The sequence below is a fragment of the Mesoplodon densirostris genome, chromosome 3 (assembly GCF_025265405.1).
Source record: "Mesoplodon densirostris isolate mMesDen1 chromosome 3, mMesDen1 primary haplotype, whole genome shotgun sequence".
In the NCBI taxonomy this organism is placed as follows: Eukaryota; Metazoa; Chordata; class Mammalia; order Artiodactyla; family Ziphiidae; genus Mesoplodon; species Mesoplodon densirostris.
Window position 1 is genome coordinate 148,322,037 of NC_082663.1, and position 17,515 is coordinate 148,339,551.

General features: G+C 49.9%; 2 protein-coding genes and 1 non-coding gene across 3 annotated transcripts in view; 2 read left to right on the forward strand and 1 right to left on the reverse strand.

The window, feature by feature from the left end:
* Positions 1–17,515, forward strand: part of MLLT1 (MLLT1 super elongation complex subunit) — a 118,219-nt gene that overhangs the window by 1,047 nt on the left and 99,657 nt on the right. The window lies entirely within an intron of this gene.
* CLPP (caseinolytic mitochondrial matrix peptidase proteolytic subunit) lies at positions 4,125–9,657 on the reverse strand. Its single transcript, XM_060094312.1, has 6 exons — positions 9,410–9,657; positions 9,249–9,320; positions 8,579–8,675; positions 7,084–7,271; positions 6,057–6,162; positions 4,125–4,472 (listed from the first exon to the last, which is right to left on the reverse strand). The coding sequence occupies exons 1-6, from the start codon at positions 9,593–9,595 to the stop codon at positions 4,297–4,299; spliced, it is 825 nt and encodes a 274-aa protein (XP_059950295.1). The 5' UTR covers positions 9,596–9,657; the 3' UTR covers positions 4,125–4,296.
* Positions 4,880–4,952, forward strand: TRNAS-ACU (transfer RNA serine (anticodon ACU)). The gene has a single exon. It is a non-coding gene; the product is annotated as a tRNA-Ser (tRNA).

A 17,515-nucleotide genomic window follows, 5' to 3' on the forward strand; every position in this document is an offset into this window, starting at 1 on the left:
CCTTCATTGCGGTGCACAGGCTTTTCATCGTGGTGGCTTCTCTTGTTGCGGAGCACGGGCTCTAGGCACTTGGGCTTCAGTACTTGTGGCATGTGGGCTCAGTAGTTGTGGCTCACGGGCTCTAGAGCGCAGGCTCAGTAGTTGTGGAGCACGGGCTCAGTTGCTCCGCGGCATGTGGGATCTTCCCGGACCAGGGCTCGAAAACCCGTGTCCCCGGCATTGGCAGGCAGATTCTTAACCACTGCGCCACCAGGGAAGTCCCCCTATTTATTTATTTATAAATTTATTTATTTATTTATGGCTGCGTTGGGTCTTCGTTGCTGCTCACGGGCTTTCTCTAGTTTCAGCGAGCGGGGGTTACTCTTGGTTGCGGTGCGCTGGCTTCTCATTGCAGTGGTTTCTCTTGTTGCGGAGCATGGGCTCTAGGCACATGGGCTTCAGTAGTTGTGGCACACGGGCTCAGTAGTTGTGACTCGCGGGCTCTAGAGCACAGGCTCAGTAGTTGTGGCGCACGGGCTTAGTTGCTCCACGGCATGTGGGATCTTCCCAGACCAGGGCTCGAACCCGTGTCCTCTGCACTGGCAGGCGGATTCTTGACCACTGAGCCACCAGGGGAGTCCCCCCCCATTTATTTTTATTTTAATTTTTAAAATTTGTTTTTGGCTGCGTTGGGTCTTCGTTGCTGCACGTGGGCTTTCTCTAGCTGCGGCAAGCAGGGACTACTCTTCATGTGGTGCGCAGGCTTCTCATTGTGGTGCCTTCTCTCGTTGCAGAGCACAGGCTCTAGGGGCGCAGGCTTCAGTAGTTGTGGCTCACAGGCTCTAGAGCGCAGGCTCAGTAGGCGTGGTGCACGGGCTTCGTTGCTCCGCGGCACGTGGGATCTTCCCGGACCAGGGCTTGAATCCGTGTCCCCTGCATTGGCAGGCGGATTCTTAACCACTGTGCCACCAAGGAAGGCCCCCGCTAGTTATTTTTCATTAACTTTTTTTTTTTGAATGAAAGATTCTTTAAATTCTGTAGTGCTTTATAATTTTCAAAAGTTTCACACACACGATTTCATATAATCCCATAATAACCCTTTTTTTAATCCCCTACGCCTATATTGCCCCTCTCGCCTTCCCTCTTCCCACTGGTAACCACTAGTTTCTTCTCTGTATCAGGGGTCCTCAACCCCTGGGCCGCGGACTGGCCTTTTAGGAACCGGGCTGCACAGCAGGAGGTGAGTGGCAGGTGAGCAAGTGAAGCTTCATCTGCTGCTCCCCATTGCTCCCCATCGCTCGCATTACCGCCTGAACCATCCCCCCACCCCCAATGTCCTTGGAAAAATTGTCTTCCACAATTGACTAGTTTGTTGTACTTCTTTAGATTCCACATATTAGTGATACCATACAGAATTTGTCTTTCTGTCTGACTTAATTCACTTAGCTTAATACCCTCCAAGTCTATCCGTGGTGCTGCAAATGGCAAAACCTCATTCTTGTTCATGGCTGAGTAGTATTCCACCGCATATATATACACCACATCTTTAAAAATATATATATATATATATATATATTTTAAATTAATTAATTTATTTATTTATTTTTGGCTGTGTTGAGTCTTCGTTTCTGTGCGAGGGCTTTCTCCAGCTGTGGCGAGTGGGGGCCACTCTTCATCGCGGTGCGCGGGCCTCTCGTTGCGGAGCACAGGCTCCAGACTCGCAGGCTCAGTAGTTGTGGCTTACGGGCCCAGTTGCTCTGTGGCATGTGGGATCCTCCCAGACCAGGGCTCGAACCCGTGTCCCCTGCATCGGCAGGCAGACTCTCAACCACTGCGTCACCAGGGAAGCCCTACACCACACCTTCTTTATCCATTCCTCTGTTGATGGACACTCTGGTTGCTTCCATATCTTGGCTATGGTAAATAACGCTATGAACATTGGGGTGCGTGTACCTTTTCTAATTAGTGTTTCTGTTTTTTTCGGATATATACCCAGGAGTGGAATTGCTGGGTCATGTGGTAGTTCTATTTTTAGGTTTTTGAGACATAAAGATTCCTTATCCTTTTAGAAATATATACCGAAATATTTACAGATGAAATGAAAAGCTGGGATTTTCTTCAAAGTAATACAGTGCCATGGCGGGTGGGGGGGCAGGGACGAATCACAGTTGGCCGTGAGTTGGTAATTCTTGAGTTGGTGTGATGGGTACGTGAGACCTCATTATCCTAGTTTCTCTACTTTTGTATACATTTTAAGTTGTGCACAATGAAAAGTTCAGCTAAATGTATCCGATGAATGAAGCCAAATTTAAAAGTCCTCTGGGGCTTCCCTGGTGGCGCAGTGGTTAAGAATCTGCCTGCCAATGCAGGGGACACGGGTTCGAGCCCTGGTCCGGGAAGATCCCACATGCCGCGGAGCAACTAAGCCCGTGCACCGCAACTACTGAGCCCGTGCGCCACAACTCCTGCACGCCTAGAGCCCATGCTCCGTAACAAGAGAAGCCACCGCAGTGAGAAGCCCGCGCACCACAACGAAGAGTAGCCCCCGCTCACCACAACTAGAGAAAAGCCCACACGTAGCAACGAAGACCCAACGCAGCCAGAAATAAAGAAATAAAACAAATACATTTTTTTAAAAAAGCCCTCTGAATTAAAAGAAAAGAAATTGACCTCAACACACCCTCCAGCGACAGCCCCAGGTTCTTTGCTCTCCTTGACAGCAAAATTCCTTAAAAGACTTGCTTAGCTCCAATATTTTCTGGCCCCTTCTTTCTGGCTCCACTCCAATCTGGTTTTGGGCCCCCAAAGCACCGAAAGTGTTCTTATTTATCTGAGGCCACTCGTGATTTCCATGGTCCAAACGCCATAGCCAGTTCTCAGCCTGACCACTAACTCATAGACATGCTGAGGTCTCCTACATTTTTATTTCCAACCCTGACCCCAGACTTACCCATCCCCTGGGAGGTCTGGAGCACTTGGACATCAAACGTCCAAAACCAGGTCCTGATCGCGGACCCCAATCCTGCTACTCCCGAACCTTCCCAGGAACGTCTTATCTTCCCTTCCATCTTTCTAGCTGCTTTGGGCCAACGCCTTAGAGTTTTGGGAGATGACTTTCTCTCTCAAATTTCACATCCCAGCTGACAGCCATGCCTTTATTATTTATTTATTTATTTGAGAATTTTATTATCATTTTTGACTGCGTTGGGTCTTCGTTGCGGTGCGCGGGCTTTGCACTGCAGTGGCTTCTCTTGTTACAGAGCACAGGCTCTAGGCGCGCGGGCTCAGTAGTTGTGGCGCACGGGCTTAGTTGCTCCTCGGCATGTGGGAATCTTCCCGGACCAGGGATGGAACCTGTGTCCCCTGCATTGGCATAAGGGTTCTAAACCGCTGCGCCACCAGGGAAGTCCCAGCCCTGCCTTTAAAACCTCGCTAGAATCTGACCTCTCTCACCACGTATCTGGAGCCGTCAGCCTTCCTCTGGGTGATGACAAGTTTCCTCACTGGCCTCCTGGTTTCTGTGCTTGCCGCTCTCCACCCACCACTCTGTGGTTCCTTTTTGTTCTTCTTGAAACCCTCTGTGGGGCATCTCCCTCCTTGCTCAGACCTACCAGGCCTTTTATGACCTGTATTCCTCCCCTTCCTGCTCTCATCTTCTCCTCTCTCCTCCTCACTCTCTCCAGCCACCCCAGCCTCCTCGTGCTTCTGCCCATGTGCCAGCCACAGTCCTGCCACAGGGCCTTTGCACTTGCCATGCCCTCTGCCTAGACTGCTGTCTCCCAAGATAGCAAGCTTGCTCCCCAACCCTCACCTCCTTCAGGTCTTTGCTCAAACGTCACCCTCTCAGCAAGGCCTTTGCAGGCCACCCCATCTAAAACTGTCACACACACCCCCAACCCCCCCCCCCAACACACTCACGTTGCATACCTCTTGCCCTGATATTTAAAAAAACTGTCTACTCCCACAAGAATGTAAGTTTCTTCCAGACAGGGATTTCTGTGTTTTCTTCCCAGTAAGTTGCGGCCTCTGGAGCAGTGCCTGGAATGTAGGCTCAGTAGCTTTGCTGAAGTTAGGAAGCTGAAGGTCAGGGTGAAGGCACACGCGTGCCGTGGTGGAGGACGGAGGGAAGGTACCACAGCCGGGAGCAAAGTCTACAAAGATTTAATTTAAAATCACAGTGTCTCAGCTGGGATACCCACCCGGAGGGGCACCCCCAAATCCAGAGTTCCTCAAGGGTCCCCTCTAGGCTCAGTGTCGAGGGGTGGGCCGGCCTGGCGCCTCCGCTTTCCTCCAGAGGGTGAGGGTGAGGGGCGGCGCTCAGGCACTCGCTGGGGCAGGTTCTGCCACTGCCGCCGCCGCCGCCACTGGCTCCTTCTGCACCAGCTCAGGCTCGTCCTCACCGTCCTGGGGAGGGTGGACCAGAACCTTGTCCAAGATGCCAAACTCCTGGGCCTCCATGGGGCTCATGTAGCGGTCCCTCTCCATGGCTGACTCTGCGGGGGAAGCAGAAGTGGGATGAGGGTGGTTAAGAGTGGAGTCCCGGGGCCACGTCCGGGTCCCCAATCCGCCCAAGTCCTTCCTGTGTGACCTTGGCCTCCCTGTCTCTGTGCCTCAGTTTCCCCATCGGTAAAATACCTGTTTCAGTTGTGTGTGTGTGTGTTTTTAACTTATTGATGTGTAAAGGCACATCCAGGAAAGGGTATGGATCATGGAAGTGGACAGTATGGTGACTTTCAGACTGAACCCACCCACGTGGCCGGCACCTAGATCAGAGCCCCCCGAAACCCTGTCGGGGCCATGTCTAGTCACTAACTCTCCCCACCCACTACCCTAACAGTGGTCTAATGGCATGGATCCGTTATGCCAGTTTTTGCCCTTTAAACACATAACCACAGGGACTTCCCTGGTGGTCCAGTGGTTAAGACTCTGTGCTACTACTGCAGGGGGTGCAGGTTCGATCCCTGGTCGGGGAACTAAGATCCCCGCATGCTGCGTGGCACGGCCAAAAAAAATTAATTAATTAATTAATTTAAAAAGTAAATAAATAAACACATAACCACAGAGCATTTACTCCTTTTCCCACTCAGCACTGTGTTTCTGAGATTCATCCAGACTGTGGACTGGTCCTCATGGCTGTACGGCATCCCACCTCATGACTAAACACCACCACTGACCACTCATTGCCCTGCTGTCAGGCATTTCGGTATTTTCCTGTTTGGGGCTATAGGAATGGGACTGCATTCCTGACTACATCTTTGGACAGAAGCACTCAGTTCCCTCAGTTATACGCCGAGCAGAATAACCACGTGTCTTTCTGTGTGTTCAGCCTCAGTGCCTGACAGCTTTCGGAAGTGGCTGTATGGTTTTCACTGCCAGCTGCAGTGTATAAACGTTCCAGTGGCTCCACGCTCCCCTCAGCACTTGGGGGTGTCAGTATTTTCTATTTGAGCTGTTCCAGTGGACTGAAATGGTATCTCATTGTGGCCTTGATTTGCCTTTCCTGATGATGTCATTATTAAACATCATCACTAGAAATGATGAGCCTCTTCTTGACTTCTGTTTCTTGACCATTTGGAATATTCTTTGTGGGAGACCCTGTTCAAAACCTTTGGACCTATTTCATTTTTTTGTTTTGGCCGCGCCGCATGGCTTGCAGAATCTTAGTTTCCCGACCAGGGATTGAACCCGAGCCCTCGGCCATGAAAGCACGGAGTCCCAACTGCTGGAAAGCCAGGGAACCCGCTGGACCTAGTTCAATGAAGTTTTTGGGAGGCTCCTGTAAATGGGTCTTTTTAAAGTGCTCAGAACAGGGGTTCTCAACGGGGGTGGGTTCTGATCCCCAGTGGATGCTGGGCTATGTCTGGAGACAGTTTTGGCCGTCACAACTGGAGGTGCTGCTGGCATCTAGTGGGCAGCGCCCGGAGATGTGCCACACCTCCTACAGGGAGGCCTCCATCACAGAATGATCCAGCCCTGGTGTCAGCAGCACAGAGGTCCAGAGGCCTGACCCGTACGTATGTGTTGGTTACAATAAAAGGGAGCAGCTGGGGGCCTGTGTGCGGCAGGAGGGTGCTCACCGATCACCTGCAGGCTCTGTTTGGTGTGCTTGGCGTAGATGCTGTAGAGCTGCTTCTTGAGTTTAATGATTTCCTCCGCCTGGATGGCGATGTCTGTGGCTTGGCCCTGGGGGGACGTCCCAAGAGGGAGAAGGTTGGGATCAGCATCTGCCACTCACGGGGAGACTGGAGATGGGACTCGGGAGCCTGCCCTGGGCGTCGGCTGCCAGTTTTCAAGCAGGTGGGACAGGGCTTTGTGAGTCCCTCCACAGCCTGCTTCAACCTCACCGCCTCCAGGAAGGCTTCCGGTATTAACTCTATGTTCTTATTTTCTGCAGCTGGGGCTTCCCTGACCAGGAGGAACAGCCCCTCCCAGGGCAGCTAATTCCTAGAGATTTTGAGCCGCTGCCCAGAGTACACTTTTCACGTGCAAAGCAGCCAATCCAAGCCCACATCCCCAACACCTCCTCTATTCTCACACCCTGGGTGACCATCCCCCTGCCCCATCGCCCCAGGGTACCAGACAACTAGGGACAGTCCCTACACCCCAGAGCCCACTGCAACTATTCACACTAGCCAGTCTTAAGCCTCGCTCATTCCTGCCCGCATGAACCACGATGGAGGCTCTTGCCTGCATTCTCCTCCCGACCAACCCTGGTGCCTCTCTCTCTGCGTGGCCCCCATGGCCTGGCACACTCCCTCCTCTTGGGATCTGTGAGTAACAAACTGTCTTTTCAATGGCAGCCCTCTCCTGACCTCTTGGCTTCACTATACCTGCATATTAATAAAACCTACTTTTTTTGTTGTTGTTGGCCAAGCCACGTGGCTTGCGGCATCTTAGTTCCCTGATCAGGGATTGAACCCGTGCCCTCGGCAGTGAAAGCGTGGAGTCCTAACCACTGGACCGCCAGGGAAGTCCCCAAAACCTACATTTTAAAACATTCACACCCCCACGTGACTTCCGTCTGTCCGGCTGGTCTTTCTGTCTAGACCCCCACCCCCATCCCCACCCCCATCCCCAAAGCAGCTCATGGGGCCCAGCACTCACCCGGGCGCCCCCGGAGGGCTGATGGATCATGATGCGGGAGTTGGGGAGCGAGTGGCGCATGCCCGGGGTGCCAGCGGCCAGAAGCAGGGAGCCCATGCTGGCCGCCTGGCCCACGCACCACGTGCAGATGGGGTTCAGGATGTACTGCATCGTGTCGTAGATGGCCAGGCCCGAGGTCACCACGCCACCTGTGGGTGGACGGGGGCAAGTGAGGGGCTGTGCCCTCCTTTCCCTAGGGCAGCCTGTGGCCCTGGGGAGGGCTGGTGAAGCCCTTTAAAGCCGGGGTCCCAAACACAAGTACTACCAGGGATAGGAAGGTGACAGAAGCAGGTGACACAGGCCAGGTGGGAGCAAAAAATGAGGACTTGCTCGCGAGTGAGCTGACAGTTGCCACACGTGCATGTGGGCCCAGGGCAGGGGCCAGATCTGCCAAATTTTCAAGAGAAACTAGAAATTGGGAGCGTAGTGGCTAAGAGCGAAGGCTCTGGAGCCAGCCTGTCTGGGTTTGACCCCCGTCGCTGGGCAGTTTCTCATGTGTGACCTTGGGCAAGTTACTCAGACTTTTGGAGCTACAGTGCCTCCTTGTAGACCGGAAATAACTAAATAGTACCGATCACATGAGGTTGTGTGAAGATAAAATGAGTTAAATGCCTATAAAGTGCTTAGAAAAGTGCCTGGCACAGTAAACGATCAATCAGGATTGGCTATTCAGGGAATTCCCTGGCGGTCCACTGGTTAGGATTCGGCACTTCACTGCCATGCGCCTGGGTTTGATCCCTGGTCAGGGAACTAAGATCCCGCAAGTTGCAGGGCACGGCCAAAACAAAACAAAACAAAAAGTTTGGCTATTCTCCCTTTTCTTGTGGGGGCAGGGTGGAATCTACCAATTTAAAAATCTCGACAACCAAGTCAGGTCGGTAAAAACGTTATTTGTGGACTTCCCTGGTGGTACAGTGGTTAAGAATCCGCCTGCCAATGCAGGAGACACGGGTTCGAGCCCTGGTCCGGGAAGATCCCACATGCCACGAAGCAACTAAGCCCATGGGCCACAACTATTGAGCCTGCGCTCTAGAGCCCGAGAGCCACAACTACGGAAGCCCGCGTGCCACAACTAGTGAAGCCCGCGCGCCTAGAGCCCGTGCTCCGCAACAGAGAGAAGCTACCGCAATGAGAAGCCCGCGCACCGCAAGGAAGAGTAGCCCCCGCTCGCCGCAGCTAGAGAACATCTGCGTGCAGCAACGAAGACCAAACGCAGCCAAAAATAAATAAATAAATTTATTAAAAACAAAAAAAACACGTTACTTGTGAGATCAAACAGGCAGGTTCAGGTGCCTGTTTAAAAGCAAGGGAAGAGGCAGCTTTTGGAGGTTTCAAGGCATTTTGGGGGGGACTCTGAAGGAAGCTCTGCACCCTTTCTTGCTCCAGAGAGAGGACATCCCTGATTGGGGTCTCAGTCCCCAGGAGGACCCTGGCACCGGGGGAAGGCCCTGCTCACCGGGGCTGTTGATGTACATGTGGATGGGCTTCTTGTTGCTCTCCGATTGCAGGAACAGCAGCTGTGCGATGACCAGACTGGCGACACTGTCGTCGATCTGCAAGTGGGGCGGGGCGGGGTGTCCCCAGATAGGGTGAAGGCTTAAGGGAGGCAGTTATGGGTCGGTTGAGGATGAGTCAGGGCACCAGAATGGGGGTCAGAGCCCAAGGAAGATGGATCAGGAAGACTTCAGGACCCAGGAGGTGATGTGGTGCGTGGGGGTGGAGGTGGGGGCGGATCCGGACCCAGGTGGTTTGGGTTACAGGAAGGGTGGGGTCAGTGCACACTGGGCCCAGGAAGGGAAGGGGTAAGGAGGCTGGGGAGAGTGATTGGAGCCCAGGATTGGGGAGGAGGGTCATTGGTGAGGGAGCGAGTCAGAGATTAGGAAGGGAGAAGGGAGAAGGGAGAAGTCAGAGATTTAAGGAAGGCTTAGAAGGGGTACTAAGGGCCAGGAAGGAGGATCAGAGGGTTTATGTGCCCAGGAAGGGGGGGGTGTTGTCAGGTTGGGACAAGAGCGGAGCCTAGGGAGGAACGTCAAGGGGGGTAAGTCCGGGCATCAAGGACGTGTGAGGGGGAGGGGAGCAGGGGGTCTGGGCAGGCGCAGGGGAGGATCCGCGCACGGGGCACTTACCGGGCCCATGACGCACACGATGCGCTCCCGCAGCAGCCGAGAGTAGATGTCATAGGCGCGCTCGCCGCGACCCTGGAGGAGAAAGATGGGGGTGAGGGTCAGGGGCCCTCCGTGCCCCAGCCCTCTCACCCCCGGGCCGTGTCCCCGCCTGGCCACTGTACCGTCTGCTCCACCACGATGGGAACGAGCGGGAGAGCCCGGGCCGCCGTCGCGTGCAGGCTCCGCTGCAGGGCCAGGCTGTTCTCGGGTGTCCGCTGCGGGGGAAAGCGGGCGGCGAGGCGAGACCCCAACGCGGGGCACAGACCTGCTGCAACCCGGACCCCCCCCACCAATATTTGGGGCCACATCGCAGCGCAAGTTCCTCTGCAAGATGCCGGAACTACAACTCTCGGCGTGCTCTGCGCCCGCGGCGCTTGCTCAGGAGGCCGCCCACTTCCGGGAAGCGTGGGGGCACGTTTAGGGGTGGGGCGAGGGCGGGGCGGAACCTGAAAGAGTGTGGCCAGAGAAGGGGCGCTGGAGCGGAGTCGGTAACTACTTTAAAGCCGCCAGTTTGAGTCTCTTTCCCAAAGAATCGTCAGAGTTTTCTGCTCTTCCTTGCTTATTTCAAAAATCAATTCCGGGGCTTCCCTGGTGGCGCAGTGGTTAAGAATCCGCCTGACAGTGCAGGGGACACGGGTTCGAGCCCTGGTCCGGGAAGATCCCACATGCCGCGGGGCAACTAAGCCCGTGCGCCACAACTACTGAGCCTGCGCTCTAGAGCCCGCGAGCCACAACTACTGAGCCCGCGTGCCTAGAGCATGTGCTCCGCAACAAGAGAAGCCACCGTAATGAGAAGTCCACGCACCGCAACAAAGAGTAACCCCCCTTCGCGGCAACTAGAGAAAGCCTGCGTGCAGCAATGAAGACCCAACGCAGCCAAAAATAAAATAAATTAATTAATTAATAAAAAATAGTTAAGGGGTGGTGGCGTAAGGGGAGAGTCCTGGGTTCAATCTCTACCCCACTACTTACTTCCTGGGGCCTTGGGTGAGGATCTGAACGTTTCATAACTGCATTCTCCTCACCCGACAAATGGGGAGAATCCTCTTCTGGTCAAGTGATTAGGTACATCATAAAAGTCTCTCTCTGTTACTTTACCCCCTACACACACACAGACACACACGCATGCACGCACACACACATGCACACACACACAGGCTCAAAAAAATGCAGTCCATCTGGTAGACCAAGCCTTTAAAATTCGGTATTCATGACAGGAACACAATAAAAAATGGTGGGAAACCATGAGGGTTTCTAAACTTAAGTAATTCAAATGTGTGCCAGCTATACAATCATGAATAATTTTATTCTAAATCCCCTCATTTAAAACATTTAAATACATTTATTTTAAAATAGAAAATTTAAATGACTGCCATACATGGAAAAATGGAATGACATACCAGAAACTGAATAAAAACGCACAGTGAAAGCAAAACACTGCTTGTAAGTGGGAGGAGAGGAGCCCCACTTCTCCATATGCTCCTGGTAAGCTGCCCTAGATATTCACAGCTGACTGCCTCAAAATGCCAGTAGAACCATCAGCTAAGCCCATCGGACCCCTGACCCATTTCTGCCAGTTTCTCAATGAGGCCACGACTCCATCACCCAAAGACCACAACTCTGTACGTCCCTATTTTTTACGTTCTCCCTTCGCTGTCCAAGTTGGTTTAAAGTCAACTCTATTGAAGTATGATGTCCATTTAATAAAATGTATCCATTTTACGTGTACAGTTTGATGGGTTTTGACAAATCCATGGTGTCACCATTACCCCAATCAATACAGAGAATATTTCCATCACACCCAAAAGAATCCCCTGGGTCCCTTTGCAGTCAACCCCCATCCCATCCTCATCCCCAAACAACCATTGATCCAATTTTCTGTCACTCTAGATTAGATTTCTCTTTACTAGAATATCATATAAATGGAACCATATAGTATGTAGTCTTTTGTGATTGGCTTCTTTCATTCAGCATGATGTTTCTGAGATTCACTCGCGCCTTTGTGTATATTCATTGATTCATTCATTCCTCTTCATGGCTGAATAATATTCCATTGTATGGATGTACCAGAGTTGATCTGTTCTGGACATCTGGGTTGTTTACAGTTTGGGGCTATTACAAATAAAGGTGCTCTGAACATTGGTGTATAAGACTGTGGGGAAAGAAAAGAAAAGAGGGAATTCCCTGGCAGTCCAGTGGTTAGGACTCTGCACTCTCACTGCCAAGGGCCCAGGTTCAATCCCTGGTCGGGGAACTAAGGTCCCACAAGCCATGGCATGGCCAAAAAAGAAAAAGAAAAGAGAACTGAACTTTACCAAAAAAAAAAAAAAAAAAAAAAAAAAAAAAAAGATTTTGTATGAGCATACATTTTTGCTTCTCATGGGTAAATACCAAATGTGGAATGGCTAGATCATATGGAAAGTGTATTTAACTTGGGAAGAAACTGCCACATCATTTTCCAAAGCAGCTGCACCATTTTATATGCCTAGCAGCAACCTCTGAGAGTTCCAGTTGCTCCACATCCTCAATATCGTTTTGTATGGATGAGTTACTGTTTTAAAATCTTAGTTCTTCCAGCAGGTGGTGTAGTGATATCTCATGGTGGTTTTCCTGTTCATTTCCCCAATGACTAATGCTTTTGAGCATCTTTTCATGTGCCTTGTGGCCATCTCTGTGTCTTCTTTTGCAAAGTATCTGTTCCAAACCCTTTGCCATTTTGTTTGTCTTTTTTTTTTTTTTTTTTTGGTCGTGCCAGGTGGCTTGTGGAATCTTAGTTTTCTGACCAGGGATCAAACCCGTGCCCCCTGCAGTGGAAGCACAGAGTCCTAACCACTGGACTGCCAGGGAATTCCCTTGTCTTCTTCTTATTGAGTTGTAAGGGTTCTTTATGTGTTCTGGCAATAAGCCCTCTGTCAGATATATGTATTCCAAATACCCTCTTCCAGTTAATGGCATGCCTTTTCATTTCTTAAATGGTCCTCCTCAAATCTTGAGATGCTTCAGTTGTGCCAGAAGTCATGGTCCTTCATAAGCAAAATTCCCTCTATTCTCAATGTCTTCAGAGGTCATTCTCTTTACCTTCTCGCCCTAACAGATGCCTGGCTCTTTCCCAAGGACCGGAAGCTCTTAAGTCGTGGCTATTTTTTTCTCCAACTCTTTGCACTTTTGTGCCTCTTGTGATGAAGTGGGTGTCTTTGCCCCATCATTGCTCCTAACTCTCCCCTCAAACTCTGCAGCTTCGAATCTCAGGCCATCAAACAATTCTCTCTACTACCTGTCCTTGCTGCTTTGTCCATCAACCCTCAGGTCACCCCCTCCATTACTATTTTCCCTCCGGGTTCTTTTCTTGAAAACTCCTCTGGGCATAATTCTTAGTGACTTCAGGATCCACGTGGGCCAGGGCTTCCCAACACTGGCACTGTTGACATTTGGAGCCACGTCATTCTTGCTTGTGGGGTCTGCCCTGTGCATTGTGGGATGTTGAACAACATCCCTGACCCCTACCCACCCAATGCCAGTAGAAAACCCACCACCCCTAAGTGTGACAACCAAAACTGTCTCTAGGTGTGATCAAGTGTCCCCCGGGGGGCAGACTCACCCTTGATGGAGAACCATGGAGCTTGATGATCCTTCCAGGTGTGTGACTTTCAAATCCTTTAACTCTTCTCTCCCAATGACCTTGTCCTCCCCTCTACCTCAACCTCCAGCTCTCATGGTCTTATTTTAGACCTTGACGTGTACAGAAGTTGCATCCCTTTCCGTATTCTCAAACACTCCACTCATTGACCCACACTTCTTTTCTTTCCATCTCACTCCTTTTGGTGTTCCTGTTCAAACAATCCCTTAGCTCTGCTAGAACCTGTCATCCATGGATCATTGCCCCCTTCCCCTGTGCCCTCACCCAGTTTAGAGCCATGGTCTGTCATTACAATCCCTCCTTGACATATACCCTCAACTCCCTCCTCTATCTCTTCCTTCATCCCATTGACCTGGCTGGACTTAGTTAAAGCCAACTCTCCATCCACTCCTCACCTGTACCTGGGCAGTCTTGCACACAGCCGTGCCGCCTGGTCTCCCTTGAGACTCTAGACCTCTAATCCGCTGCTCAGCACTCCTACCACATCCCCCAGTCCCTTCACTCACCAACTCTCTCATAGGTTAATGTCCTACCTTCCATCTCCCCTCAAGCCTCCCCCTTCCTCTTGACTCTCAGCTCTGAACCTCATGGCCTACCTTCTGCGAAAACAAAGCCACAGGAGAGAACTTCCGCAGCATCCCAGCACACCTACCCATGTCCCTTCATCTGGGCTGTCAACGTTGCCTTCTTCTTTGTTATTGTGACGGAGCTGTCCGTGCTTCCAGCCAAGGTCAACTTTCCACCTACGCCCTGGATTCCATTCCACTCGAGGCCATCGCTCTAACAAGTGTCTGCTTTCTCTCATAATGGCAGATGTCGCCTCTCTTCTCCATTATTGCCATTAGCTTATAGACATGTGATAATTTCTGTGAGATATATATATATATTTCACATCTTCTCTATCCACTCCTCTATCCACTTCTCTATCCACTTCTCTATGGACACTTAGGTTGCTTCCACATCTTGGCTATTGTGGATAGTGCTGCCGTGAACACTGGGGTGCATGTATCTTTTTGAATTAGAGTTTTGTCTGGATATATGCCCAGGAGTGGGATCGCTGGATCATACAGTAGCTCTATTTTTAGTTTTCTAAGGAACCTCCATACTGTTCTCCATAGTGGGTGAACCAACTTACATTCTGGGGGGAGGGGCACAATTTAGCCCATAACCCAGCCTTTGAGAGGGGGCTGGGAAGGGACAGGCAGAGCCTCTCCCTGTGGACCACAGTGATCTCAGCTTTGATGTTGAAGAGAAACGTTGGCCTTTGGGGCTAGATTTACAAGTCTGAATCTTTTGAACCTTAAAATCTGGCAGAAATCCCAACTGGCAATATGTCTCCCCAGTTTTGTCACCGTTCCCCTGCAGATGAATAACAGAAGGTGTGCAAAAAAGGTTAATCTCAGAATAACCATTGGGGGTTAATGGATTTCGGAAGAGAAGGCACTGAAAGATACATTTCACAGAACTTTCTCATTCGAGGGAGGAACAGGACAGAGGTTTGGTTAAGGAGATACTTCCAAGTTAGTTGTCAGATTGAGCAAAGAAAAATGCAGAATGCCCATTTCGATGTGAATTTCAGATACACAAGGAATCATGTTTTAGTGTAAGTCCATCCCATGCAATATAGAGGACACACTGATGCTAAAAATTATTCACTGTTTATCTGAAATTCAAATTTAATTGGGCATCCTGCATCTTATCTGGCAACCCTTTTCCAAACGAGTAATGGAGTTAAGCCATGTTAGAAGGCTATTGTGATGGAGTTTTTGAAACTTTGAGGCCACTTCAGGGTGTGGGTGAAGCAGAAACAGTTCACAACACACAGTGACCCCAATGAAAACCCAGTGCGACTCTTACAAGGTGCAACCCCCCCCTTCCCCCCTCCGAGGTGACCACTTCTCTGGATTTGGTGTTCACCATTCCTTTGCTTTTTTTTTAAAGCATTTTATCGCATATGCATGTCCCCCTAAACCTAAGGCAATATTAAAAATATTGGCCAGATCTTAACCCTTTAGCTGCTGGGTCGTGAAGAAGTCCGTAGGGTCACAGGGGCAAAACCAGGGTGCTCAGGAATGTGCTGGAGTGAGGGAGGCTGGGAGCAGCAGCTACCTACCAACCAGTTTTGCCATATTTTATCAACTGGTACATTCATACAGAGGTGTGCCTGCTGGGTAGCAGCCCTGCCCTAAATACTATTTGTTGAATGTAGCCTTTTTTAAAAAAAAATCATTCTATAAACAGATATACTGTTTTATGACATGGTTTAATTTCTTTCTTTTGTTTTTATTTTGGCCCAGCACGATCTTGTTGGGAGTCATTCTCATTAATGCATGTCCCTGCTGTTCATTATTTTATGTGTCATCCATTGAATGACTACCCCACCATTTATTCATCTAGTCTACAGTTCAGGAATATTCCAGGGTTTTGCTCTGGCTAGCAGGGCTGCTCTGAATAATCTTGTACATGAAATCTGGATCCACGTGTCAGAGTTTCTCAGGGGGACGTAAATCTGGGAAGGGAGTTCCCAATCGTAGGATCCGTTCATTTTCAGCTTTACTGGACTGGTCACAAAGAGTCAAGCTCCCTTTCCACGGGGCAAGGTTGTTCCTGAGGAGCAGCTGCTGTGCCAGAGACTACATTTCCCAGCCTCCCTTGCAGCTAGTTGAGGTCATATGACTTGTTTTGACCAATAGAAAGTACGCCAAAGTGAGGTGTGTCTTTGTACTGAGATGGTTAAGGATGCACTGTGTCTTCCTCATGCTGTCCTTTCCTGCTAGGGCTGCTCTGAAAGCCTCATGCTGGGCGGGTGGAAGCCACAGGTTGGGAATGGAGGCATTACAGACGGAAGGAGCCTGGACCACTTGACAGACTGCCTTCCAGGGTAGAAGTACACACTCAGTGGACTTAGCTTATGTAAGAAATAAACTTTCACTCTTAAGATACCGAGATCTGCTGTATTTTCTTATTCCAGCAATTGACTGACCCTGCCCAGTAATATATTAGATCATGTTAAATTGTTTTCCGAAATGGTTGCCCACCTCACATTTCTCTCAGTGAGGGATGAGCGTTTCCTTGCTTCTCATTCTCACCAATGCTTTTAATTTGCCAACTTTATTTAAAATTTTTTTTTCTTTTCTGGCCGCGCCACACAGTTTGCGGGATCTTAGTTCCCCGACCAGGGATTGAACCCAGGCCCTTGGCAGTGAGACCATGGAGTCCTAACCACTGAACCACCAGGGAATTCCCTTAATTTGCCAACTTAAAAAAAAAAACTTTTTATCTTGAAACATTTCTGTTGCAAGAGAAAAGTTGCAATAAGAGTTCAGTGAACTGCGGAGTACCTTTCACCCAAATTTACCAATCACTAACATTTTGCCATTTTCCCCTCCCCCCTCTCTATTTTTGAAGAACTATTTCAAAGCAGCTTGTGAGCATCATGTCCCTTCACCCCTAAATATTTAAGCATGTATCTCCTAAGAACTAAGCCACTCTCTTACATAACCACGATTCATTTGTCAAATTCAGAAAATTTCTACAGGTATAATAGTATTATCTAATAAACAGTCCATATTCAAAGTTCACCAATTGCCCAGTCATGTCCTTCATGGCCTTGGGCATTTTCAGACTTTAAATTTTTGCCTCTCTGCACCTGTAACCATGATTTATTTAAACATCATCTTTAAATGAACTCACTTTTCAAAAACGTAATTACATACATTTATTTCAGGAGGCAATTTTACATTGCTCCCCTAAATGGAAAGCTAGAAAAGTAAGCAAGTAGAAAGCAACTCTAAAAGCTTATACTAGTGTATATGCACACACACACACACACACACACATATCTCAAGAAAGGGAAGTTAAAGGCCAAAATGCTAATAATACTGAGGATATATCTGGGTAGTTAGGGTCCTCATATTCTCTTGTATTTTAAAATTTTTGATAGTAAGTTGCTTTTCTTTTTTAAAAAACTCTACTGTTAAAATATGTCTTAGAAATTTAAATTGCACTGATTTCAATTTTCATGATTGTGAGCTCTTGGTCAAGCTTTGTATGTGCCATATATTTTTTTTTTAAAAGCCTAATTATTAAATGAAGAACCCCCAAACAAAACAAAACAAAAATAAATGCTTGGGACTTCCCTGGTGGTGCAGTGATTAAGAATCCGCCTGCCAGGCCTCCCTGGTGGCGCAAGTGGTTAAGAGTCCGCCTGCCGATGCAGGGGATACGGGTTCGTGCCCCGGTCTGGGAGGATCCCATATGCCGCGGAGCGGCTGGGCCCGTGAGCCATGGCCGCTGGGCCTGCGCATCCGGAGCCTGTGCTCCGCAACGGGAGAGGCCACAACAGTGAGAGGCCCACATACCGCAAAAAGAAAAAAAAAAAAAAAGAATCCGCCTGCCAATCCAGGGGACACAGGTTCGAGCCCTGGTCTGGGAAGATCCCAGGTGCCATGGAGCAACTAAGCCCGTGCGCCACAACTACTGAGCCTGCACTCTAGAGCCCGTGAACCAGAACTACTGAGCCCATGTGCCACGACTACTGAAGCCCGAGCGCCTAGAGCCCGTGCTCTGCAACAAGAGAAGCCACCACAAT